Source organism: Chlorocebus sabaeus, chromosome 8 (assembly GCF_047675955.1).
Source record: "Chlorocebus sabaeus isolate Y175 chromosome 8, mChlSab1.0.hap1, whole genome shotgun sequence".
Taxonomy (NCBI): Eukaryota; Metazoa; Chordata; class Mammalia; order Primates; family Cercopithecidae; genus Chlorocebus; species Chlorocebus sabaeus.
This window is the reverse complement of record NC_132911.1, coordinates 148,307,861-148,334,406: the sequence shown is the minus strand read 5'-3', so window position 1 is coordinate 148,334,406 and position 26,546 is coordinate 148,307,861. Positions and strand designations below refer to the sequence as shown.

The 26,546-nt window shown below is 51.7% G+C and overlaps 2 protein-coding genes across 8 annotated transcripts in view; one reads left to right on the top strand and one right to left on the bottom strand.

Moving 5' to 3' along the window:
• Window positions 1–26,546, bottom strand: part of ZNF7 (zinc finger protein 7) — a 322,126-nt gene that overhangs the window by 214,146 nt on the left and 81,434 nt on the right. The window lies entirely within an intron of this gene.
• Window positions 1–26,546, top strand: part of ARHGAP39 (Rho GTPase activating protein 39) — a 140,154-nt gene that overhangs the window by 46,838 nt on the left and 66,770 nt on the right. For 5 of the 6 annotated variants that reach the window (XR_012093809.1, XM_073018557.1, XM_008001978.3 and 2 more), the window contains exon 2: window positions 23,897–24,057. Coding sequence is in view for 5 of the 6 variants with exons in the window: in XM_073018557.1 (XP_072874658.1) it covers window positions 23,978–24,057 (80 nt within the window). In the remaining variant the exon portion in view is untranslated. The remainder of the gene's footprint in view (window positions 1–23,896; window positions 24,058–26,546) is intronic. The other variant, XM_073018556.1, reaches the window with a different exon arrangement.

Sequence of the window (26,546 nt, the reverse complement as noted above, 5' to 3'; positions counted from 1 at the left end):
TGAGTGAGCTCTGGCTCTGGCTCATGCGAGATGGATCTGGTCATTTAAATGTGGGCAGCAGCTGCCCCCTCTTGCCCCTGCTTTTGTCATGTGAGGCACCTGCTCCTGCTGGCGGTCCGCCATGAGTCAGAGCTCCCTGAGGCCTCCCCAGAAGCTGAGGGATGTCAGTGCCATGCTTCCTGTACAGCCTACAGAACCGTGAGCCAGTCAAACCTCTTTTCTTTATAAATTACAGTCTCAGGTATTGCTTTATAGCAATGCAAGAATGGCCTATTACAGATGGGTAATTTATAGACAACAGAAACTTACTTCTCACAGTTATGGAGGCTGGGAAGTCCAAAAGCAAGGCCCTGGCCGGTCAGCGTCTGAGGAGGGCTGGCTCCTCACTGGCACCTTCTCACCTAGTGGAAGAGAGGGAAAGTCCAGGCCCTCAGGACCTGATCACCCACTGGGGTGAGGTTAGGAGTGCCACCTCTTAACACCATCACATGGGGTTCTAGGTTCCAGTGTCCACATTTGGCGGGGGACATCCACTTACACCACAGCAAATAGGAAATGAAAAGCAGAGTCTAGGAGGCTCAGTGTCTCGGTAACTGGAGTTCTAGAAAAAGGACAGGGGACGTCGTGCATGTCACCAGGCACGTCGGGCTTGTGTGCTCAGCGCTGTGGGTGAGACCAGACCTTTGGGAGGCTGCAGAAGCTGGGGCTAGGGCTGGGGTGCTTCTCAGCCACCATAGGGCTGGAGAACCAGGAAGCACTTTCGTAATTGTGACAGAATGACCCTGATGAAGCCGAATAGTCCGTCTGTTGTCAAGGTAGAATAAAGGCATTTCCAGACAGGCATGGTTTCAAACCTTCACCTCCCGTCTCACATTTTTCAGAAGAAGGTACCTGGTGCCTGGGTGAGCACATGAGTTGTGGTGGGGCAGTGAGGAGCAGCTGGACGGTGCTGGGTGGGGGCCTAGCCGGGGCTGGGGCACCAGGCCGTTGCTGTTGACCAGTCCTGCCGGTTTCCATTCGGCCCGTGTACTCTGGGCCTCAAGCGCGTTGCTGGGATGCCTGGTGTTGGCACCTGGGCTCGTCTCACACCATTGCCAGGGGTCTGTTGGGGCTCGGCCTTGCCTGTCTCTCGGTAAGAAGTGTGCCCTTGTGTTTGGGGCTAGAATCAGCCCCCAGAGGCCCCCACAGTGCCCCCTGCCCCTGCGTTGTGCTGCACCTGGACTCGCAGTTGGGAGGCGCTGCCTTTGCCATCCCTCAGGATGTGCCCCCAGCAAGTCCCCAGCACTTCCCACAGGCCGTCCCCTCTGCACACACCACTGACACCATCGCAGCTTCAAGTCCCCTGGCCACCGCCTGGCACCCTCCTCCTCTGCCTGTCGCAGCCCCACCCGAGTCTTGTCCTCACCACCCTCTGCCAGCACAGGTCTGGCCCCAGGGCCCTGGGCAGAGGCGCTTGTTGCTGTCAGTGCCATCACCTGGTACTACACAAAGCTGCTGCTTTTGTTGATCTAGAAAAACAATTTCAGAGGGTTGAATCTGCTTGCTGATGTCTTTCAGGTTTGTCTCCACAGCTCGGACTTCTGAAACCACACTTGTGTTTGGTAGCGTATGCAGGATAAGCCCCTCACACTCGCCTGTCCCCAGCCCCACTCCCCCTGACCTTCCCCAGCCCGCAGCAGCTCCCACGTCTGCCAGGGCCCATCCAGCCAAGCCCTGGAGGTCTCTCGGCCGTGCTCTGCCTCGGCCCCACTGGAGCCTGAGGGTCTGCTCTTACGGTGGTGCCAGTGCTGCAGCTCCGCCTTAGGCCGAGGCTGCCCCTGATGGGGCAGCAGGGTGAGTGGTGACTCTGGGGAAAGGGAAAACCCTTCTGTTACAGAAGATACCGAGAAGAGCAGTGCGGCTTCAAACCCAGTTTGCAACTCATGTGGCTGAAGACACTCATCCTGTGCACATTGTGAGCCTTGTGCGCATTGTGAACGTTTCCAAGTTAGTAAGATCCAGTAAAGGAGTGGACAGAGGGTGTGAACCAACACCTGGGGGGAAGGGAGGCGCTAACGGGAAGCACGTGGCAGGTGCTGGAATTTGGTGGGGGGAGACGCACCCGCCATCACAAGAATCGCACGCGTCCTCCTGGGCACAACAGTGACAGGGTGGGGCAGTGAGAAGCTGGACCGCAATGTGGGGCGCAGAATTCCTACAAACCGGTGGTGGGCTGAGTTCAGCACAGACACAAGGAATTGGGCAGCCTGGGGTAGTTCTTTGGCCTGTGGGTTGTTTAGAGGGTGAGTTCCCTGTTGGGTGGAGTCAGGCCGGCCAGGTTGGCGCGTTGACTCTGGGAATCTGTGTTCTTCTAGATCGGTGATCGGGTTTTGTTGTCTGCCCACCCTGTCAGTTATCGAGAGAGACGGTCTTAAATCTCCTACTGCGATTGTGGGTTTGTCTGTTTTCCTTTCAGTTCTCACAGCGTTTGCTTTGTAAGCCTAAGGCTGGGTGATGCCAGGTACATTCAGGATTGCTGTTTAACTTGGTGTCCCCGTGTTCTGCCAGCGTTTGCTTTGTAACCTAGGCTGAGTGATGCCAGGTACATTCAGGATTGCCATTTGACTTGGCGTCCCCATGCCACTCGGGAATGCCCTCTGTGCTGCTGCCTCTCATCTGGCCCAAGGGTTGCTGGACCAGCCCTCTTTGTGTGTGTTCTCCTGGCTGTTTTTCCTGCTGTGGCTCTCACGAGTGTCCCCTGCTCGAGTGGCCGGGTTGCTTTTACCTGGCAACTGTTCACTGACCGCCCACACCATGCGATGCTCAAAGGACTGGGGAGAGCAGCGGGCGATGTCTTCTGCCCACAGATCGCACCTGGCGCCTGCCCTGAATGGTGACCACCATGGTACCCCACGCCGCCCCTCTCTGAGGAAACTGTCTCTGTGTGGGGCCAACAGCAGCCGGCTGCAGTTTGGGTCAGAATACCCTGAGTGACAGCCTGTGTCGACCACTGCATGTGGGATGATGGCTGCTGTGCCCGATGCCAGCCGTGGCGCTTCCACAGGTCCAGGACCAGCAGTGCCAGCCTCCTGGGGAACGCGGCCCCCAGCCCACTGCGTTGGCCTGCATGCAGCTGGGCCAGAGTCTGAGTGGCGGCGGCACCCCCGCTCCGACTCTGAAGGCAGGGGCAAGGCTCCCCTGCTGGCAACTCCAGAGCCAGTGGTCGGAGTGCCTGGCGGAGCAGTGCTGTGACCGGGAGGGCGAGGGGTCCAGGGTGCAGGGAGGCCTCCGTGAGCCAACCTGCCTCATGACTGGTGAAGTCAGCAGCTGCTTTGTTTTGTTTTGTTTTGTTTTTGAGACAGGGTCTTGCTCTGTTACCCAGGCTGAAGTGCAGTGGCGCCATCTCGGCTCACTGCAGCCTCAACCTCCTGGGCTCAAGTGATCCTCCCACCTCAGCCTCCCAAAGTGCTGAGACCAAGGCGTAGGGCCCATGCCCAGCTGGCAGCAGCTGTTTGAGGTCATTGTGAACCCCGCTTCCTTTTTTTTTTTTTTTGAGACGGAGTCTCGCTTTGTCGCCCAGGCTGGAGTGCAGTGGCGCGATCTCGGCTCACGGCAAGCTCCACCTCCCAGGTTCATGCCATTCTCCTGCCTCAGCCTCTCAAGTAGCTGGGACTACAAGTGCCCACCACCACGTCCGGCTAATTGTGTGTGTGTGTGTGTGTGTGTGTGTGTGTGTATTTAATAGAGATGGGATTTCACCATGTTAGCCAGGATGGTCTCTATGTCCTGACCTTGTAATCTGCCCGCCTTGGCCTCCCAAAGTGCTGGGATTACAAGCATGAGCCACCACACCTGGCCTGTGAACCCCCTTCCTTGCTTGCACTGTGGCCTGGCAGGTCAGCCAGCTGAAAATGAAGGGTGACGCCAGAGCCCCCTCCTCTGTCCCTGCCTGTCCCCGCCAGCTGCAGACACTGGGAGGGTGGTCGGATCCCAACAGCAGAGGCAGCTGCAGCCTTGGCCTGGCTCCTCTGTGAGGGGCTGCTGGATCCAGGTGCCAGGTGATCTTTCTTCTTTTTCTTGTTTTTCATTTCTGCTCCCTGGTGTTTTTGGGGGGATCCTCTCCCCAGCGGGGACAAACATGGCCCTGACAGCTGCAGGCTTGAGCCTTATCCCAGCAGGAGTTCAGGGATGTCTTGTGGGGGCTGTTGTTCCACCTTAGTGCTGCTGCCTCCATGCTCTGCCTGTCCTGTGACCAGACATCTGTGGGGAGCCTCACTGAAGTGTCAGGAGGGGGAACTGCAGAAAGAGGGGTCTCTGGCCGAGGAGGGGAGGGGAGGGGGGGGAAGGGAAGTTGCCCAGCAGAGCCAGGGGCATGTCCCTAGTAGGAGGGCAGACCTTGGTCTTGGAGATGGGCCTTGGGGGTCCACCTTGTAAGTGAGGAGGTCAGGACTCAGGAAGAGATGCTGTGGTGTTGGCAAGGCTTTTGCTGGGCCTGCTGCAGTGTGCAGTAGGTTCTCCGTGAATGGGGCTGCCAGGGCAGAGGCTGCTGCAGTTTTGCTGTTCGTCCAGCCATGTTGGTGCAGATGTGCGGGTTAGATAGAGGCAGCCTTGCCACACAGGCGAGTCTTCACTGGTCTTCAGAAGGAGATTGGGGTGTGATTGATCAGAAGAAATGATGCGTTCTATTTCATTCTCAGGCCCAGTGAATTGTGGATTTCATGCTTCTTCCTCTTCTTTCCCCTCTATTCATATAAAATTATTTCTTGAGATAATTATTTTATGATTCATTATTTTGTCCAAGCCCAAAAGTATATCCTGCACTGTACGCTTTACATGTAGTGCAAAGGTGCTCATCATGGCTGTCAGCACGGCCAGGTCACTGGGGCTAACACAGTGGCAGGCGCAGGTGCAGGTGGGTGTGGCTTACAGGGCTGACCTCGTGTGGCTCCTGGCTTATTTAGCACGAGTGTAAGGAAGCTTCTCTTCAGGAGGCCTGCGTGCTGATGAGGTCTGGGCTCCCTCTGATGGGTGGAGGGTCCTGACTTGTTTGCAGCACAAAGCTGCTCCGTCAGCTCTCCAGGTCTTAGCTGGGTCACTCAGGGCTGCTGCTGATGCCAAGCATGGTCGTGGGCCTTTGTTTGTACTTGGTGCGCTGTTGTCACCCCAGCAAGTGAGGGGTGTGGGTGCAGAGCTCCTCACTCACTGCCAGTCCTTCCCTGGGAGGCTTTTTGTCTACTCTGTGTGCTCACTTGCTCAGCGGCCTCTCTCATCCCCGATTCTGGGCGGTGCATTTGACAGAGGCCTGCCTGGGTGCTGCAGCCTCTGACATTTGCCCAGACGTTGCTTCATGCCCTGCTCTGTGGTCCGTTTCAGAGACACTCCCTGGATGGTGAATCTGTGTTTTCCATTTCTTGGGTCAGCGTTCTGCACGCCTGCAAGGTAAAGCCTGGCTTCTTGTGCCATCTCCCCTGTCGTTGCAGACGTCGAGTGCCTCCTGGAACGCGTCTGCCCGCTTTGTGTCTGTGCCGTGAGGCCCTGTCAGGTCTGGGTGGCCTCGCTGGTCACGGGAGACCTGTCTCCACAGAGCCAGCCGCGATGGGCCCGCACCAGCTCTGTCTCTTCCATTCTTGGCTTTTCAAATGTCCTGCCCTTACACTTCAGATGTGTTTGGTGTAGACAGTTTCTCAAGATCTTTAAAATCTTGCTGACAGTCTTTGCCTCGACTAGACTATCGGTCCATTTACATTACTGTAATTATTCTTTTTTTTTTTTTTTTTTTTTTTTTTGAGACGGAGTCTTGCTCTGTCACCCGGGCTGGAGTGCAGTGGCCGGATCTCAGCTCACTGCAAGCTCCGCCTCCCGGGTTTACGCCATTCTCCTGCCTCAGCCTCCCGAGTAGCGGGGACTACAGGCGCCCGCCACCTCGCCCGGCTAGTTTTTTGTGTTTTTAGTAGAGACGGGGTTTCACTGTGTTAGCCAGGATGGTCTCGATCTCCTGACCTCGTGATCCGCCCGCCTCAGCCTCCCAAAGTGCTGGGATTACAGGCTTGAGCCACCGCGCCCGGCCTGTAATTATTCTATTTAAATTTATTTCCACCGTCTTTCCTTGTACTCTGTCGTTTGAGAACCAGGTTGCTTCTTCGCTTCTTTTGGATGATTTTTTTTTTTCTTTTTCTTCTCTACTGGGTTGGAATTTGCTCACTTGGCTTCATAGTGGTTGCCTTGGATGTTCTAACATGCAGAATTAATTTGTCAAAGTCTAAAATTAGTATTTTTGCCCTCCTCCAAACGATTCAAAGATCCGGGAACATTTTATTCTGAGCACTCCGTCCACACAGGACTTGCCCCTCCCCGTCGCAGCCTGCAGCGTGTTGTGTCTCTGTGGGTCCGGACCACGTGGGGCAGCGTGTTGTGTCTCTGTGGGTCCGGACTGCGTGGGGCAGCGTGTTGTGTCTCTGTGGGTCCGGACCGCGTGGGGCCTGGAGGACTGCGAGAAGAGCTTCCCCTGGGGCTGGATAGTAGCTTTCTTCCTTGTTCACCCAAACCCTCCCAGTCTCAGCCTTGGGGCGTCCCCCAGCAATAACTGGATCTGCACCTGGGCCTGGCCCAGGCTTTCTCCTCTCTCCCCTGACTTCTGCAAAGCTGTGAAAGGAGTGGGTGCAGGCCAGCTGCCGGCCAGGGCCCTCCTGCACAGGGCCTTCCTTTCTCCAGGTCCCTGCTTTTACTTAGTTTTTGTTCTCTAAGGTTCTGAACTTTCTTGCCAACCCACTGATAGATTTTTAAAGTTTTTAAAAATATCCATTTATGCCGGGCGCGGTGGCTCAAGCCTGTAATCCCAGCACTTTGGGAGGCCGAGACGGGCGGATCACGAGGTCAGGAGATGAGACCATCCTGGCGAACACGGTGAAACCCCGTCTCTACTAAAAATACAAAAAACTAGCCGGGCGAGGTGGCGGGCGCCTGTAGTCCCAGCTACTCCGGAGGCTGAGGCAGGAGAATGGCGTAAACCCGGGAGGCGGAGCTTGCAGTGAGCTGAGATCCGGCCACTGCACTCCAGCCTGGGCGACAGCCAGACTCCGTCTCAAAAAAAAAAAAAAAAAAAAAAAAATATATATATATATATATATCTTACCAGGTAGTAGTGCTCATTTGTTCATTAAAAGGCTGGTCAAAGCTTTTTACTCTGACAGAATGTAGGTGTCCACTCTGAATACATTGACCCCTGTCGCTGCTGTGGGCTGGGCTCGTGGCTGAGGCTGGAGTGTTTCTCCCACCAGGACTGGGCCTCCTCTCCTGGGAGAGCGACTCCGGGCACAGCCGTTCTGGCCCTCGGGTCATGGTGGCAGAGTCCGGAGTGTCTAGGAGGTGCCATGCCTTCTGCTGCTGCTTGTGGGTGAGCCTTGGACTTGGCTAGAGGCGTCACAGAAGGAAGCCCGTGGCAGCTGGGGCCGCTGACATGGCTATGGGGGGTGAGGACATTTCTGAAGCTTTTCTGGAACCTGCGTTGGGGGTGAGGACATTTCTGAAGCTTTTCTGGAACCTGCGTTGAGAAACTGGAAGTGATTCCGCACAGAGGCAGCTCACCTCAGCCTTGGCTGCTCAGCCTCCACTCCTCGGGTGCCCCAAGGCCCACGCTTTGCCTGGGACCCCGGCACCTTGGGCCTGTGTAGACCCCAGCGAGGCGGAGGCGGCCTGCCTGTGTCCCACTGATGGCACGAGGCCATGGGGGGCTCAGTCTTGTGTGTGTGTTCTGTGTCTGTGTCTTTCCTCTTTTTCTTTCCTGCTTTCTGTGGGGTAAGTGAAAGTTTCTCCTCCTTTGTATTTTGATATCTTTCCAGTGGATTTGATTATTTTCTTGATCACCCTTAACACTGTGTCTTCATGCACTGAGTCTTCCTACCCAAGTCGCAGTCACTCAGCTCTTCTGCGGAGCACCTGAGCGTGTGCGGCCCGCACTGAGCCGACCACATCTTGTTTGCCTGAAGCTGTAGTCTTATCCCTTAGGAGAACATGAACATGAGCTTTTATTTTATTTTAGTTTCGAGACAGGACCTCACTCCTGTCTCCAAGCTGCAGAGTGCAGTGGCGAGATCTTGGCTCACTGAAGCCTCTACCTCAGGGCCTCAAGCCATCCTCCCACCTCAGCCTCCTGAGTAGCTGGGACTGTGGGTGCGCACCACCACGCCCTGCTAGTCTTTGTATTTTTGAGGGTTTCACTATGTTTCGCAGGCTGGTCTTGAACTTCTGGGCTGAAGCAATCTGCCTGCCTCAGCCTCCCAAGAACATGAGCTTTTAACCAGTGGTCAGTTATATTCACCACTGTCTTCCTCCCACCTGCCAGGCCCTGCCCCCCAGCCCTTCCCGCCTCTTGCCTCAGAACCTCTTCTCTGGGTGGCGCCTTGACTCTGGACCCTGTCACGTTGATACGAAGCCATGGGACTGCCTCTTCTGGGGTTTGTGGTTTTCCCGCCCCTGGGGACTGGCAAGCTGCGTTTGAGGGCCTCTGCTGGCCTGGAAGCCCTGTGGGCCGTGGAAAACTTGGGAAGTGGGTAGTTTCTGTTCTAGAGCCCAGAGCCCTCATCAGGGAGACCTGGCAGGATGCAGCTTGTGCTGTCCTGGCCTGCTGCCCCTTTGTACAACTTCTGAGAGGGCACTGGTTGGCCTGCAGGGTCCAGGCTGAAGGCAGGGACTGATGAGAGTTTATGTGATGTCACGCCAACAGGGCAGGCAGCTGCAGGCTGGGGCTTGGGCCACCCTCTAAGGGGGGCTAGGACAGCACCAGGATGGCTGCCAACTGGGGCTGTGGGTGGTGAATCTGGCCCCCTCCAACCATATACTTCCTGCGAAGCAGGCCTCACAGGCTGGTGACAGCGGAGCTTCCGAGGGACAGGCCTGTGCCGGGCGTTTTCCAGTTGCTGTTCAGTTTCAGTTCCTTCCCAGCACCTTCACCTCGAGGGCACAGTGGCCACTTCAGTAGCTTAGCCTCAGGGATTCCCGCCGGTCCTCATGGCCCTCTCCTGTACTCACAGTCCCTGCCTGACCCAGCATCTTCTGCTCAGACGCAGGCGTCTGTCCTGGAGGGGCAAGTGGATGGGCACAGGCAGTGTTCAGGGCAGCCCAGCGGGTTGGGTCAGAGAGGGCGGTCTGGACCTGAATTGGGTTTGGAGCCATTGCTCTTGTGAGGGATGCAAGCTCGGTAGATGGCAGGGCTGCTTGGGCAGTGGGCATATACTCACACACACATACTCACACGCACATGGGCACACATGCTCTCATAGACACATAAGCTCACAAGCACATGGGCATATGCTGTCTCAGGGACACAGGCTCACACTCACACGGGCACACGCTGTCTCAGACACTCAGGCTCATGCACACAGGCAGACACACGGGCTCACGCACACGGGCACATACAGGGACATAGGCTCATGCACACGGGCACACACACTCAAGGACGCACAAGCTCACATGCACACGGCCACACACGCTCAGGCACTCAGGCTCACGCACACAGGCACACATGCTCTCTCAGGGACACAGGCTCGCACGGGCACACATGCTCCCTCAGGAATACACAGGCTCACACACACATAGGCACACACGCTGTCTCAGATACACAGACTCACACACACGGGCACACACGCTCTCAGTGACACACAGGCTCACACACACGGGCACACACTCAGGGACACAGGTTCACACATGCACACACAGGGACAGCCTCACGCACATGGGCACACACTCAGGGACACACATGGACACACAGGCTCCCATGTGCACACACAGGGACACACAGGCTCATGCACACAGGCACACACACTTGGACACAGGCTCAAAGACACGGGTACACACACTCGGACACAGAGGCTCATGCACACACGGGCACATTCAGGGACACAGGCTCACATGGGCACACACATTCAGGGACACAGGCTCACACGCACACGGGCACACAGGAACACACAGGCTCACGCATGGGCACACATGCTCAGGGACACAGGCTCACACACACAGGTTCTCTCAGGAACACAGGCTCACACACACGGGCACACGCTCTCTTGGACACACAGGCTCACACCAGCATGCACGCTCTCGGGCACACAGGCTCACATGCACACGGGCACACAGGGACACACAGGCTCACGCACACGGGCACACATGCTCAGGAACACACAGGCTCACACGGGCACACACGCTCTCTCAGTGACACAGGCTCACACACGGGCATCCACACTCAGGGACACACAGGTTCACACACACAGAGGCACACACTCAGGGACACACAGGCTCTCACAGGCACACACACTCTCAGGGACACACAGGCTCACGCACACGGGCACACATGCCCTCTCTCTGGGACACAGGCCCACACACATGCTGCGTGCGGACCCTGGAGTGGGGATAGGGGACCCGCGCTTCTTGGAACGAGAGGCCTCTGGCACCCTGGTCTATGGCGAGCGTCGCCAGCCCAGGCAGATGCTGTTTCCGCACTTGCTCTCCCAGCAGACCCCGTCTGGACCTGGCACAGAGCATCCTCTGTTCCAGATTCGGCGTGGGACGTTGGAAGCAAGCGCCTGTCGCCCACTCATGACCGGAACTTTCCGGCAGTGCGAGGTGGGGGCGGGAAGCCCTTGTGACGTGTCTGGGGCCTGGGCCTGTCCTACCCCCTGTGTCCACTGTGGACCAGGCTGGGCTGTGGCCTTCACTGCTACGGAGACCACCACAAGAGACCCTGGGGGCCCCACGTCTGCAGAACGAGGATGAGGATGGAGCACACCTGCCTCGTAGGGTTGTGGGAAGAACCAGGTGAGGCCGCTGTCACCAATGCGCACCTGTGCCCGCCACGGTGGCTATGCGCCTGCGGTCCTGCTCACGCTGCGCCACAGGGCCTTGGGAGGAGGTAGCCAGTGCCAGGGGCTGGAGAGACCCCAGCAGGACTTGCTCCTAGGAAGCCCAGCACTGCGCCTCCCACGCAGGAACCAGACTCCGCGTTGCGGGGAGCCCGGCCTCTTCAGGGACCGTCCTCCCAGCTGAGCAGGCGGCAGCCCCAGCAGAGGGGGAGGTGGCTGAAGCTGGCCCTGGGCCTGGGGACAGAGGGCACACAGCTGAGGCGCATCCTGGGGGCTCTGCCTGCCTGCTCTGTGCCCTGTCCGTGCCCACCATGACCAATGCAGGCAGCAACCCCCACCTCAGGCGGGGCTCCGGGTACAGCATTCTGGTGGACAGCCTCAGGATAGAGTCCACGGGGACCTCCAGAAGCTTCCTCTCCCACCTATTAAACTACCTATGAGCACAGGCAAAGGCAAAAATTCCACATCAGTAAATTGTGAAGTGGATTCTTTTGAAAAAGCTCATGCGAGATTATTGAGCAGAAAAGAAGAGGCAGGACGTGATCATGACAGCACCAGCTCCGCCCTCTCAGGACCCCGTGTGGCCCCAACCCTACACCGGGACCCCAGTCTGGGAGAGGGCGGGGACAGGAGGCGCTGGGCTCGGGTGGGCTTTGCCATGCAGGGAGGCGAGAGGTTCTTGAAAGGGTGGAACTCAGAATTTTTTGAGAAATGTTAAAAATATTCTGTTCCATTGAAATAGAATTTTAGGCCAGGCATAGTGGCTCACACCTGGAATCCCAGCACTTTGGGAGGCCAAGGCAGGCAGATCCCTTGAGCCAAGAAGTTCAAGGCCAGCCTGGTAGCATAGAGAGACCTCATCTCTAGAAAAATACAAAAATTAGCTGGGTGTGGTGGCTCGCACCTGTGGTCCCGGCTTCTCAGGAGACTGAGGCTGGAGCATCATTTGAACCCAGGAGGTTGAGGCTACAGTGAGCCCCAATTGCACCACTGCAGTTCAGCTTGGGCGACAGAGCAAGAAAGACCCTGTCTCAAAAAAAGGAGAGGAAAGGCCGGGCGTGGTGGCTCACACCTGTAATCCCAGCACTTTGGGAGGCCGAGGCGGGCAGATCACAAGGTCAGGAGACCAAGACCATCCTGGCTAGCATGGTAAAACCCTGTCTCTACTAAAAATACAAAAAACTAGCCGGGCGTGGTGGTGGGCACCTGTAGTCCCAGCTACTCGGGAGGCTGAGGCAGGAGAATGGAGTGAACCCGGGAGGCAGAGCTTGCAGTGAGCGGAGATCACGCCACTGTATTTCAACCTGGGTGACGGAGTCAGACTCCATCTCAAAAAGAAAAAAAAAAAGAAAAAAGGAGAGGAAAAACAAATAGAATTTTTTAAAATCAATGCAGAAGATAAAAGCAAAACAAAACTGTACAGAAAAGCAACCAACAAAGCCAGGTGAGAGGCCAGCTTGTGTGTGAGAAACTGTCTCAGATTCCATGATTAAAAGAACAAAAACTTCACTTTAGATCACAAAACCAGACCAGAGCTGGTGCGGCTGGCACAGATCACCTGCTCCTGCTCCTTTTTTTTTTTTTTTTTTTTGTCTTTTCAGTTTCTTATCTCCTGGGGCCAAGGCTGAGCTCTCAGCCTGAAGTCTGTGTTCCCAGGAGGCCCAGCCGAGCTGGGGGGGTCTCCTGGTTTGTGGCGCTGGGTGCTCCAGTCTCCTGTCTCTTGCTGGTGCTGCACCGCTTGTCCCGCCTGCCAAAGCCAGTGACAGGTGAGAAGCCCTTTGAGACGTGAGGTGCCAGGCCCTCGTACCATCACCTTTATTCAGAAGGACTTCTGTTCTGAAATCACCCAGTTTTGTTTTTTTTTTTAGACGGAGCCTCACTCTGTCGTCACCCAGGCTGGAGTGCAATGGTGCAATCTCTGCTCACTGCAACATCTGCCTCCCTAGTTCAAGTGATTCTCCCGAGTAACTGGGACTACAGGCCATGCGCCATCACGCCCAGCTAATTTTTGTATTTTTAGTAGAGACTAAAAATGTTGGCCAGGCTGGTCTCGAACTCCCGACCTCAAGTTATTCTCCTGCCTCGGCCTCCCAAAGTGCTGCGAATCCAGACGTGAGCCACCCCGCCTGGCGTTATTTTGTATTAAAATAGTGTTTGTTGATTCATTGGGCAAAATTGATTCACTGGGCTTTGAGCATATATGGTAGTGAGCAGAAGACATTTTTATTTACTGGATTTTAAACAATCATTTTGTAAAGAGGTTTGAGTAATGAGAAAAATACCCTGCACCACAGGATGCCATTGGCACTCGCCCTCCTTCGTGGGACCCAGGTCCCCCTGTACCTGTCCTGCTGCCTGAGGCCACTGTGCCACCCCTGGATGCTGCCCCTGTGGCCCTTGGGCTCCCCCTGCCCTCCCCACCTCCTGGCTGCTGCCCAGGGCAGCCTGGGGTGAGGCAGTGCAGTGGCACAGAGTCAGCAACAAGGGCACGCCTCATCTCCTACCCTGGAGGTTGGCTTGGGTGGCTCAGCTTGAAGGGGGTCAAAGGAGTAGCTGAGCACCCTTTGACCAGGCGGCCTCCTAGGACACAAGCAGGCTCCAAGGAGGAGTCTGACCCTCGCAGTGCCTGAGCCTCTGTTTCCTGCACTGACAAAGCCCTTCCACGGCTTTTCTCCTTTCTCTCTTAAAGCCCGGGGCAGCCCATAGCCACACCCATTCAGAACTGAGGGCAGCCCATAGCCACACCCATTCAGAACTGAGGGCAGCCCATAGCCACACCCATTCAGAATTTATGGACAAGCCAGGACCCTTTTGTGGGGGGCCTGTCCCGGGTCACAGACCAGGTCTCTCTTGACCATGGACACGGGGCGGCCAGGAAGGGGCTGTGCTGCCAGGCAGGTCCATGCGTCCTGAAGGCACAGAGGCCCCTCCAGACTGCCCATTTCAGGACCTTGTCATGCAGCTGGAGTCATGGGTGACAGCAGCCCCGGGGCCAGGCCGGCTTGGCAAGTGTTGCAGCAGCCACACGGCAGTAAGAAATGCTTTTTCTGTGCATCCAGGTGGCTCCAGCCAGCACCGTCCTTTCCGTGTGGGGTGTGCCTGACACCCTCCTTTCCCCTCCCAGAAAGGTGAAGAACCTCCCAAGTCCATTCCGTGGCTGGCTGATGGGCTGGGTCACAGATCTAAACCGCTCATCCTGGCCTGTCCTGGGTCACAGATCTAAACCGCTCAACCTGGCCTGTCCTGGGTCACAGATCTAAACCGCTCAACCTGGCCTGTCCTGGGTCACAGATCTAAACCGCTCAACCTGGCCTGTCCTGGGTCACAGATCTAAACCGCTCAACCTGGCCTGTCCTGGGTCACAGATCTAAACCCCTCAACCTGGCCTGTCCTGGAGCGGGCGGCCTTGGTGAGCACAGCTGCTGAAGGGGCAGCAAATGCCAGTCGTGCCTGTCCTGGTCACTGGGGTCGTGTCTTTGCCCAGCCTGGCCCAGGCACTGGGTGGGGAGAATGGGGCCTTGTGTCTCCAACTCACAGCCGAGCTTTCAGAGCATCAGACTGGGTTCATTGTTCAGAACCGGGAAAACTAAAAACAGCATTGAGAATGGAACTTGGGCCTTCTGGAAATGACAGCTGAGTAAAGACTCATTTATTCTGCTTCTCTTCTTGAAACTCACTGCAGTGAACAAAGAGAATGAAAAATAGGGAACAAGATTTAATTCACAATGGGCCTAAGGAATAGCCATGGCAAAGGAGGGTGTCGGCCAGACAGGAAGCAGTGACAGCCACATCAGGTCCAGCAGGCTGGGTTTTTGTTTAACAAGAATGGATTTTTGGAGATAGTGTTGATGAGTATTTTAAAAGAATGGGGTTGTGGCTCGGGGGAGCTGAGTATAGGCAGACATCTGGCAAGATGAGGCAGAAGGCCCACGTGCTTCACTTTTCTATAAGATCCAGGTTCTCATTTTTTTCTAATTTTTAGAAAAGGGGGCCTCACTTTGTTGCCCAGGTTAGAGCTCAGTACCACGGTCATAGCTCACTGCAGCATCGACCTTCTGGGGTCAGCGATCCTCTCACCTTAGCGTTTTTCGTAGCTGGGACCACAGACATGCGCCCCCATGCCCAGCTAATTATTATATTTTTTGGTAGAGATGAGGTTTTGCCATCTTGCCCAGCTGGTCTCGAACTCCTGAACTCAAGCAATCCTCCTACCTTAGTCTCCCAAAGGGCTGAGATTGTAGGCGTGAGCCTCTGCCCCCACGATCCAGACTCGTAAGGGGTGAAATGGGGAACGAAAGGATGGGCTGAGGATTCCTCTTAGTTTTCAGCATCATACTGATCATTATGTTCATATGAGGAAACTACCAGAGACCAGGGAAAAAGTCACCTGGAAGGATTAGAGGGAACAGTGAGTACTCAGAGCTCTCAAAACACTCAGAAGAGTGGCTGTTGCCAGCAGGCTGACTGAGAAACCCCATAACTCACAGGGTGTGTGGTAGAGTGCCCAGTGGAGAACAGTTAGCCCTAGAATAAATGCTGCTCTGCTGCTGTGTGACAAATCTCAGAAGGAAGAATCAACATTTTCAGTTTCCAAGTATCTGGATCCAAAACAAAGCTCAAGAACAGTAACGGGCCGGGCGTGATGGCTCACACCTATAATCCCAGCACTTGGGGAGGCCAGGGTGGGCAGATCACGAGGTCAGGAGTTCAAGACCAGCCTGGCCAACATGATTAAACCCCATCTCTACTAAAAATACAAAAATTAGCTGGACGTGGTGGCGTGCACCTGTAATGCCAGCTACTTGGGAGGCTGAGGCAGGAGAATCACTTGAACCTGGGAGGCGGATGTTGCAGTGAGCTGAGATCACACCACTGCACTCCAGCCTGGGCGACAAGAGCAAAACTCTGTCTCAGAAAAAAAAAGAATAGTAACAGGCACACAAAAAATATGCAGCTTTCCAAGAGGTAAAATTCATAATGTCTGGCATCCAACCAAAGAAGATCAGGTATGGAAAGAAACAGAAAAGTAGAACCCAGGCTGGAGTGAAGACTCCATCCACACTGGCGTAGATGTTAGGGTTGGCAGACGGGCACTGAAGTAATTGTTATAACTGTATTCTGTGTGTTCAGAGAGCAAACGTAGATGTTAGGGTTGGCAGACGGGCACTGAAGTAATTTTTTTTTTTTTTTTTTTTTTGAGACGGAGTCTCGCTCTGTCACCCAGGCTGGAGTGCAGTGGCCAGATCTCAGCTCACTGCAAGCTCCACCTCCCGGGTTTATGACATTCTCCTGCCTCAGCCTCCCGAGTAGCTGGGACTACGGGCGCCCGCCACCTCGCCCGGCTAGTTTTTTGTATTTTTTAGTGGAGACGGGGTTTCACCATGTTAGCCCATGTTGGGATGGTCTCGATCTCCTGACCTCGTGATCCACCCGTCTCGGCCTCCCAAAGTGCTGGGATTACAGGCTTGAGCCACCGCGCCCGGCCTGAAGTAATTATTATAACTGTATTCACTGACGTAGATGTTAGGGTTAGCAGACAGGCACTGAAGTAATTGTTATAACTGTATTCCATGTGTTCAGACAGCAAACGTAGATGTTAGAGTTGGCAGATGGGCACTGAAGTAATTGTTATAACTGTATTCCGTGTGTTCAGAGAGCAACAGGAAAGACTGAACACATTAAGTGGAGACATGGAAGTATTTTAAAAGATCCAAATTAGAGTTGAAATTAAAATGTCCAAGTACCAAATACACTGGATGTGATTAATGGTAGATCAGAGATTGCAGAAGATTAGTGAACCTAAAGACTAAGCAGTAGACACTCTCCAAACTGAAATGAGGAAAAGAAAAATATTTTAAAACAAACAGGAGCATCATGGAGCTGGAAGACAACTTTCAGAGATCTAACGATTGTGTGATTGGAGTCCCTACGCGGGAAGGGAGGGACGGAAGAATTGTTGGAGGACATGATAGCTGAAAAGCTTCCCAGTTTGATGGAAACTATAAGCCTAGATCTGACCATCTTTTCTTTCTTTTCTCTTTGTTGACCAATGGATTCATGTCACATGATCAGACCATCTTAATGACCCCAGAGCACAAGAAATGAAGAAAATCACACAAGGCACATCATCAAGTTACTCAAAACCAGTTACAAAGAGATAAATCTTAAAAGCAGCCAGGAAAAAAAACAAAAAAACAAAACAAAACAAAAAAAAACAAAAGACCTTTGCTTATGGAAGAAACAAAGACAAAGATGCAGATGACAGCAGATTTCTCATGAGAAACAATGCAAGTGGGAAGACAATGGTGTAGTGTGTTTAAGATGCTGAAAGGAAAAAAAAAAAAAAACACCTGTCCACCAAGAATTCTATACGTAACTATCTTTTAAGTGACAGTGACATAAAAATGTTTTCAAACACACAATAGCTGAACTAGTTCATTACCAGCAGACCTTCACTGAAAGAAATGTTACAGATGCTTTAGGCTGAAGGAAAACAAAACCATGTGGAAATCTGGATCTATACAGAAAATTGAAGAGTACTGGAAATGGTAACTGCATGTTTAAATACATGATACTCAAATCTCTTTAAAATATAATTGTTTAAGAATAGTAATTATGTAGCAGAGAGAGGAATTTATAACATATACAGAAATAAAGTATTTGACAAAAATGGCAAAAATAAAAGGCCAGGAGAGAAGAAAATGGTAAATGCATATATTTGAAGTGGTAGAACAGCACTTGAAGGCAGAGTATGACAAATTAAATATGCATGTTATAAACCCAGAAGCATTTACTAAAATAGCAAAGCAACAAATTACAGCTGATAAGTGAACAGTGGAGATAAAGTTGACCCACGTAAAATACTTAATCCAAAGAGGGCAGAAAGGAGGAAAAGAGGAAAAAAGAACAGATAGAACACAGGTAACATGGCAAGATGGTCGGATTGCACAAAAAAGCAATACCCACATATATACTGGCTAAAATAAACTGCTTTTTTTTTCTCTTTTTTTTTCGAGACAGGATCTCACTCTATTGCCGTGGCTGGAGTGCAGTGGCGCAGTCATGGCTCACTGCAACTTTGACCTCTTGGGTTCAAGGAATCCTCTGGCTTCATCCTCCTTTTTTTTTTTAGATGGAGTTTTGCTCTTGTCGCCCAGGCTAGGGTACAATGATGCAATCTCAGCCTACTGCAACCTGGGCCTCCCAGGTTCAGGTGCTTCTCCAGCCTCATCTTCCTGAGTAGCTGGGACTACAGGTGCACCCCATCATGCCTGGCTAATTTTTTTGTAGAGACAGGGTCCCACTATGTTGCCCAGGCTGGTCTTGAACTCCTGGCCTCAATGGATCCTCCTGCTTCAGCCTCCCAAAGTGCTGGGATTGTAGGCATGAGCTACTGTGCCTTGCCACCCTCTTTAAATTTAAAGAAATAAATAGGCTATAAGTAAAAGAAGGATAAACGTTACACAATTCTAACTCTGATGTAAAGCAATCTGGAGTTGCTATAATATCAAATGTACTGATTTCAGAGCAAAGGAAACTACCAGGATAAAGATACTTCATGATAAAGGAGTTTGTTCATCAAGAAGACACCGTAAATGTGTGCACCTAATAACAGAGCCATAAAATACATGAAGCAGAAACTGATAGTGCAGAGAGAAATAGACACATCCACAGTTGTCGCTGGGACCCTCGTGACCTGTTTCTCAGTGATGGATAGAACAAATAGACCAGAAATTCGTGTCAGCACCATCAAGCAGCTGGATCGATTGGCTTTATACAGCACCTCACCTGGCAGTACGTTCTTTTCCAGTGCGCACGGGACATTTACCAGGATAGACCATTTTAGGGGGCCATAAAAAGTGTTAATAAACTTTAACAAATTCAAATCATATAAATTATGTTTTCTGAGAAAAATATAATTAGAAACCAGTAGACTGGGTGCGGTGGCTCACACGTGTAATCCCAGCACTTTGGGAGGCCGAGGCAGGCGGATCACAATGTCAGGAGATCGAGACCATCCTGGCTAACACGGTGAAACCCTTTCTCTACTAAAAATGCAAAAAATTAGTGGGGACATGGTGGCGGGCGCCTGTAGTCCCAGCTACTCGGGAGGCTGAGGCAGGAGAATGGCGGGAACCCGGGAGGCGGAGATTGCGGTGAACCAAGATTGCGCCACTGCACTCCAGCCCGGGCGACAGAGCGAGACTCTGTCTCAAAAAAAAAAAAAAAAAAAAAGAAACTAATAAAAAATATTTGAAAGATGATTAGTTACTGAGTATATGTTCTGTTAGTCAAAAAAGGAAAACAAAAGAGGGGTTAGAAAGCTTTCTGAGGCTGGGCGCGGTGGCTCACGCCTGTAATCCCAGGATGTACAAATCATTAACTCTGCTTCTACCTTAGGAAATTAGAAAAAGGAAAGCAAATTAAGTCTAAAGGATGCAAAAGAAAGGAAACAAAGATCAAACTGGAAATTAGTGAAAACAGAAAAATAGAAAAACACCTATTAAGCTGTCTTTTTGAGGCAATCAGTAAAATCAATAAGCTTCTAGCCAGAAAAGAGTGAAAAAAAAACAAAACATTTTTTATATCAATATCAAAAATGAAAGACGTGGCATCACTACAGGGTCTGTTGCTCTTAAGAGATGTAAAGGAATAGTATGGTATAATAACTTACGCCAGCAAATGTGATTAATTTTATATGAAATGGGCAAGTTCCTTGAAAGACAAACCATTCATACTCACCTAAGAAGTTTTTAGAACCTGCTGAGCTCTGTATCTATTAAATAGATTCGATGTGTAATTGAAAACCTTCCCACAAAGAAACTACATGCCCATCTGGCTTCACTGGAGTCTCTGCCACACATTGAAGGAAGAAATAATAGCAATTCTATATAAAATCTCCCAGGAATTTGAGAGGAAGGAATACTTCTGATTTTGTTATGCTGGTGTTACTCTGATAGCAAAACCAAAGATGTTACAAGAAGAAAATAGATGCAAAAATGAATATGAATATAGATGTAAAAATTCTTAACAAAATTTTAGCAAATCCCATTTGAGAATATATAAAAAGGACAATATGGCCAGGCGCAGTGGCTCACGCCTGTAATCCCAGCACTTTGGGAGGCCGAGGCAGCAGATCATGAGTCCAGGAATTCAAGACCAGCCTGGCCAACATAATGAAACCCTGTCTCTACTAAAAAGACAAAAAAGTTAGCTGGGTGTGGGCGCGGGCACCTGTAATCCCACCTACTTGGGAGACTGAGGCAGGAGAATTCACTTGAACCTGGGAGGTGGAGGTTGCAGTCAGCCGAGATCACGCCACTGCCCTCCAGCTTGGACAACAGAGTGAGACTCCATCTCAAAAAAAAAAAAAAAAAAAAAAAAAGGACAATCCATCATGACCAATTGGCATTTATACAAGGAATATGTAATTGGTTTAAGAATAGAAAATTGATGGAATCCAGCTATTATCAAACTAAAGAGAAACCATGTGATCATTTCTATAGATACAGTAAAAGTATTTTACAAAATCCAGCATCCATTCCTGATTTTAAAAATAACTTGGCAAACTAAGAGTACAAAGGAACTTCCCTGACCTTACAAAAGACATCATGAAAAAGTTAAAGTCAACATCATACCTAATGGTAAAAGACTGGATGCTTTCCCTAAGATTAGGAGGAAGGCACATATGTTCACTCTTACTAATTGTGTTCAGTAATAATATTACAGGTTCTTCCCAGTGTAATTATGCAAGAAAAATAAATAAAAGGATCTAGTTTGGAAAGGAAGAAGTAAAACTTTTTGTTCACTGTTGACATGATCACCTCTGCAGAAAACCTAATAAATCTGTGAAAAAAGCAATTATAATGAATAAGTGAGTTTATCAAGGTTGCAAGATGAAATTGTAAAAACAACATTTTTTTCTGTATTAGCAACAAAAAATTGGAAATTATATTTTGTTAGTATTATAAATATGAAATGCTTAGGGTGACACTTAACTAATATGTGCAAGATTTGTACACTAAAAACTACAAAACTGAAAAGTTGCTGAAAGAAAGTAGACCCAACTAGATGGATATATTTTGCTCACAGATCAGAAGATGTAATGTAGTTAGGATGTTAGTTTTCCTGATACTCATCTATAGATTCAACACAACTGCAGTCAAAATCCCAGCAGGCTATTTTGTAGAAATTGAGAAGCTGATTCTGAAATTCATATAGAAATGCAAAGGACCTGGAATAATTAATTCATTTCAAAAATGAAAAGCAGAGTTTGGGGACTCACAGTACCTGATTGCAGACCTGGTGCGTTTGGGGTCACTGTGGCGTGGGGTCCCAGATGGGAGGAAGCTTCCTGAGAGGTAGTGCCTAGTTGAGTCTAAGAGGACGAGGAGGTCGGTGAGCTTGTTGGAACCCGTGGTGGAAGGATGGGCTGAGGATGGAGAGCAGGTGCACAGGGGAAGGGGTTGGTCAGGGTTGCTCTCAGGCTGTCGTGGATGCTTTTTAGCTTTTCAGAACTTCACTGATGCTGCTGTTTTACTTTTCAAAAAGATTGAAGCTGTACAAGTAGGTCACCTGTTTCCTCTTAAACAAGAAATTAAAAATACTTAAGTTTTGTTTCTTTTTCTTTTTCTTTTTCTTTTTTTCTTTTTTGGAACAGAGTCTTGCTCTGTCACCCAGGCTGTAGTGCAGTGGCATGATCCCGGCTCACTGCAACCTCAGCCTCCTGGGTTCAAGTGATTCTCCTGCCTCAGCCTCTCGAGTAGCTGGGATTACAGGCGCGTGCTGCCGCACCTGGCTAATTTTTGTACTTTTAGTAGAGATGGGGTTTCACTGTGTTGGCCAGGCTGGTCTCGAACCCCTGACCTCGAATGATCTGCCCGCCTCGGCCTCCCAAAGTGCTGGGATTATAGGCGTGAGCCACTGCGCCTGGCCAGAGTTTCATTTTTAAAAATAGCATTCCTAGCAGTCCCAAGCATTAAAATAAATAGTTGTGTGGAGATTTAAGTGGTGGAAAGAGCGTTTCCTCTAAGGAGGTGTGGTTCCCCCGCTTGTGAGTGGAGTGAGTGTGGGTTAGGTTTGTGGCCCCACAGTCTGTCTGGGACTTGAAGAAAGTTTCCGATTGGCCTGCAGTGTCTCTTCCTGCTGGGCCCCGTCACCGGCTGTGCTTGAGTCTTTTTTATTTCCCCTTGAGTTAGCACAGTTAGTATCTATGGAATGGCCTCTCCTCGGGGAAGGGGGCTGCCGTGTACTGATACCAGCTGGGGCATCAGGGAGCAAGGAGACAGGTGCCCACCACAGCAGTGCCCACTGTGGTTCTGCAGACTGTCGGAGAGTGGCGGGGCATGTGTGAGGCCCTGTGGCTTCTATGAGCCAGTGCTGCAGGCAAAGTGGCACCAAGGCTAGGAGCTGCCGTGTAGCCGTGGGTCCCTCCCCGTCACCCCCCGGGCCAGAGGCCATTGGTTCTGATTTCTAACAGCAGAGGCTGCTTTTGCCTAACCTTGAACCTCATGAAAGGAAACTGTACTCTGTGCATTCAGTTGTGTCTGGCCTTTTTTTAAATTTTTTTTTTGAGACAGGGTCTCGCTCTGTCGCCCAGGCCGGAGTGCAGTGGCGCGATCCTCCCTCCTCCTCTGCCCGTGTGGCTGGGACCGTAGACGTGCTCCACCACACTCGGCTGATTTCCTTCCTTACTGGTGGGGTGCGGCTCTTTGTCAGATCACACACATTACACATGTTCTGTGCAGCAAATACATCCCACTTAGGATGTGCTTTTTTTTTTTTCTTAATAGTTTCTTGATAAACAGAGGTTCTTAATATTTACTATTAAGTCCAATTTGTTGATTTTTCTTTTGTGCATTGTTTTTTGTGTGTGTCCAATTAAGGTATCTGTGCCTACTATAAAGCCACAAAGATTTTCTCCTACATTTCTTTCCAAAAGCTTTATTATTTTACTTTTAACATTTAGGCCTACAGTGCATCTAGAATTAAGTTTTACGTATGGGATTGGATGAGGTAAAGGTCCAAGGTTCATTTTTTTCACACTTGACCCTTGAATAACTCAGGGTTTGGGGCGCTGACCCCCACCAGGTGGTCAAAAACCCATGTCTTACTTGCCGCCGCTGCCGCCACCACCACCTCCTCCTCCTCCTCCTCCTGTTAACTACAAACAGCCTGCTGTTGATGAGAAGCCTTCGGATAACAACAGTCAATTCGCATGCATTTTGTATGCTATTGTAACATCTACTGTACTCTTCCTATAAAGTCAGACAAGAAAATGGTAGTGAGAAAATAATAAAGAAGAGAAAATAGATTTACTGTCATTACATGGAAGTGCTAAAGATCTTCATCGTTGTCGCCTTCACGTTGAGTAGGGTGAGGAGAAGGAGGAGGAAGGGGGTTGGTTGTGCTGTCTCAGGGGAGGCAGAGGAGGAAGAAAATCCACGTATAGGTGACCCTCCTAGCTCAGACCTGTGGTTTTCAAGAATGGACTGTATACCTGGTGAATACAGCACTGTTCTCAGAATTCAGGTGATCCGTGTGAACATGGATTGCTCCTGAGCGCCCTTGTGCTATGGCTGTGCACACTGTATGCGTATGTTCCTACGTCCTTCCCCAGTGACTGCCGGCAAGTGTCGCCTGTGTGGACAGCTGGGGACACTGAATCGCAGATGTGGGGCTGAGAGTGAGGGTGGAGCAGGTGCTTGTCCTCCTGTTCACCCTCCTCCCAGTCCTCAAGTCCTGTGGTCCCACGGTCCTGCCATGCTTGGCTTGTGCCTGCCCCGGCCCAGCGGGGAATGGGGGTGGTGTCTCAGGCTGACATGGGCTGGATCCTGGCTTGTGGGCACAGTCTCCCTGCTGTGTGGGAGACTGGCCAGGCTTTGCTGCAATGCAGGGCCAGACATCAAGAGCACTGAGGAGTGGGGTTGGCTGCCCGGGGACGGCTCACGGGTGCCGTGGAGTCCATTTTCATTCTGTCCAGCCACTCTGTGGCGACGGGCTCAGCTGGGTGGTTGGTGTAGTGAGGCATTTTCCAAATCAGCACTGTTGCTTCTCCCCTCTTGCAGTGCAGCACCTTCCCGCCTGATGCTGGGGTTGTCCCGATGATGCCCTGACGTCTGTCCACTTCGGCAAGGAAGCAGACAGCGATGTCCCAGACACAGGACTACGAGTGCAGGAGCCATAATGTCGACCTGCCGGAGTCAAGGATTCCAGGGTCGAGCACTCGGTAAGGAACCGACTGACCTATGGAGCTACCCGGGCCTTAGGAGTGGGTAGAACTGCTTTCTTCCTTTAGATAAAGCAGCGTGCGTGCAGGATTCTCCGTGGGGTTGCTGGCTCTTCCTAAGGCCGGGGTGGCCGATGCCGCCTGTGCACAGCACTGCCCTCAGGGCTCTGGCCTGCGAGCCTGCAGGTGCGGGTCGCCGTGACTCGTTTTCATCTTTCTAATTTTTGGCTTTCTTATTTATTTATTTTTTTAGGAGACAGGGTCTCACTCTGTTGTCCGGGCTGGAGTGCAGTGGCGCGATCATAGCTCACTGCAGTCTTGAATTCCTGGGCTAAAGCAGTCCTCCTACCTCAGCCTCCCGAGTAGCTGGGACTGCAGGCATGCACCGCCATGTCTAGCTGATTTTCAATGTTTTGTAAAGATGAGGTCTGTTGCTCAGGCTTATCTTAAACTCCTGGGCTCAAGTGATCCTTTTGGGAGGTCGAGGCCTCCCAAAGTGCTAGGATCACAGACGTGAGCCGCTGTTCGGCCCTGATTTCTAGGCTTTTATTTGGAAATAATTTCATGCTTCCAGAAAAGTCACGAGAATAAGAACAGCCCCATGAGCGCTCGAGGCCCAGAGACCTGTGGCTGTCATTGCTCCTGTCACCTCTGAATGTTTCTGGGGGTCGCGGTGTGAGAGCATGTGCTCCCTCAGGACGTCTTCCAGGTGGCCCAGGACACTTCTTACCACAAGTGAATCTGACCCTGTCCCATCTCAGTCAGTGTCCCGTGCCTCCAGGTCGGCTCTGCCCCTGACTACCTCTTTCTCCTTAGCCTTTTTTAATCTGGAAGAATTTCACAGCTTTTCTCTGCCTTTGTCACGTTGATTTTTTTTTTTTTTTTTTTTTTTTTTTTGAGGTGGAGTTGTCCAGGCTGGAGTGCAGTGGCCGGATCTCAGCTCACTGCAAGCTCCACCTCCCAGGTTCACGCCATTCTCCTGCCTCAGCCTCCCGAGTAGCTGGGACTGCAGGCGCCCACCACCATGCCTGGCTAATTTTTTTGCATTTTTAGGAGAGACGGGGTTTCACCGTGTTTGCCAGGATGGTCTCGATCTCCTGACTTCATGATCCACCCACCTCAGCCTCCCAAAGTGCTGGGATTACAGGCGTGAGCCACCATGCCCAGCCCACATTGATATTTTTAAGGTAATAGTCACCCTATTTATCTATGATCCCGGCCAGGCACGGTGGCTCAGCCTGTAATCCCAGCACTTTGGGAGGCTGAGACGGGCGGATCACGAGGTCAGGAGATCGAGACCATCCTGGCTAACACGGTGAAACCCCATCTCTGCTAAAAATACAAAAAGCTAGCCGGGCGAGGTGGCGGGCGCCCGTAGTCCCAGCTACTCGGGAGACTGAGGCAGGAGAATGGCGTGGACCCGGGAGGCGGAGCTTGCTGTGAGCTGAGATCCGGCCACTGCACTCCAGCCTGGCCGACAGAGCGAGACTCTGTCTCAAAAAACAAACAAACAAACAAACAAACAGATGATCCCAGGCTGGGCAACCTAATGAGACCCCATGTCTACAAAAAATACAAAAATTAGGCTGGCATGGTGGCAGATGCCTATGGTCTCAGCTACTTGGGAGGCTGAGGTGAGGAGATCCCTTGAGCCCGAGAGGTTGAGGCTACAGTGAGCTGAGATCACATCACTGCACTCTGGCCTGAACAACAAAGTGAGACCCCTGTGTCACAGTAAAGTAAAAGAGAGTTCCTTGGTTTGGGTTTGTCTGACAGTTTTTCAGGAGGATGCCACACGGGTGGTGTTGGGTCCTCCCAGGCCCCACATCTGCAGACACTGATGTCCACCTGCCCCTCACCTGGCAACATGACCTCTGACCCTGACAGAGGCCTCGCCCACACCCCCCGAGTTGCAGCTGCTGCCTCCCGGCCACCTGAGGGCGCTCTGAGCCCGGCTCTGTGTCTGGTGCTTTGTGCCTCCCTGTGTGGTTGGTCTTTCCGGGACTCTGCACCTTCCACACTCCATCCGCACTCGGCCTTGACATGAGCAGGAGTCCTGCTGTCTCCTTGTTCGTTCGTTCATTGGTTCTTCATTCGTTTGTTCGCTGATGTGGGCTGATTTCCATTGGGTTTTTTCAGGGCTTTTGTTGCTCTTGCTCTTCACTGCCTTGGTGCCCGGAGATGTCCCTGAGCGTCTCGCCGGCTCCTGCGTCCCTGACGGCCTCATTCCTCCGAGTGCTTCCTCCTGGCACAGCTGCCCTGCTCAGCCCTGGAATCAGCTATTTGTCTAGGGAGTGCTGGTTCCTTTCAGGAAATACTGGTCTTAGAGAACAAGGTCTGGGTTCTTAGAACATCCAGAGCTACTGCAGTGTGTTTGGTTTTTGGCCTCTTTTTTTTTTTTTTTTTTTTTTTTTGATGGAGTCTTGTTCTATCGCCCAGGCTGGAGTGCAGTGCCATGATCTCAGCTCACTGGAAGCTCCGCTTCCCAG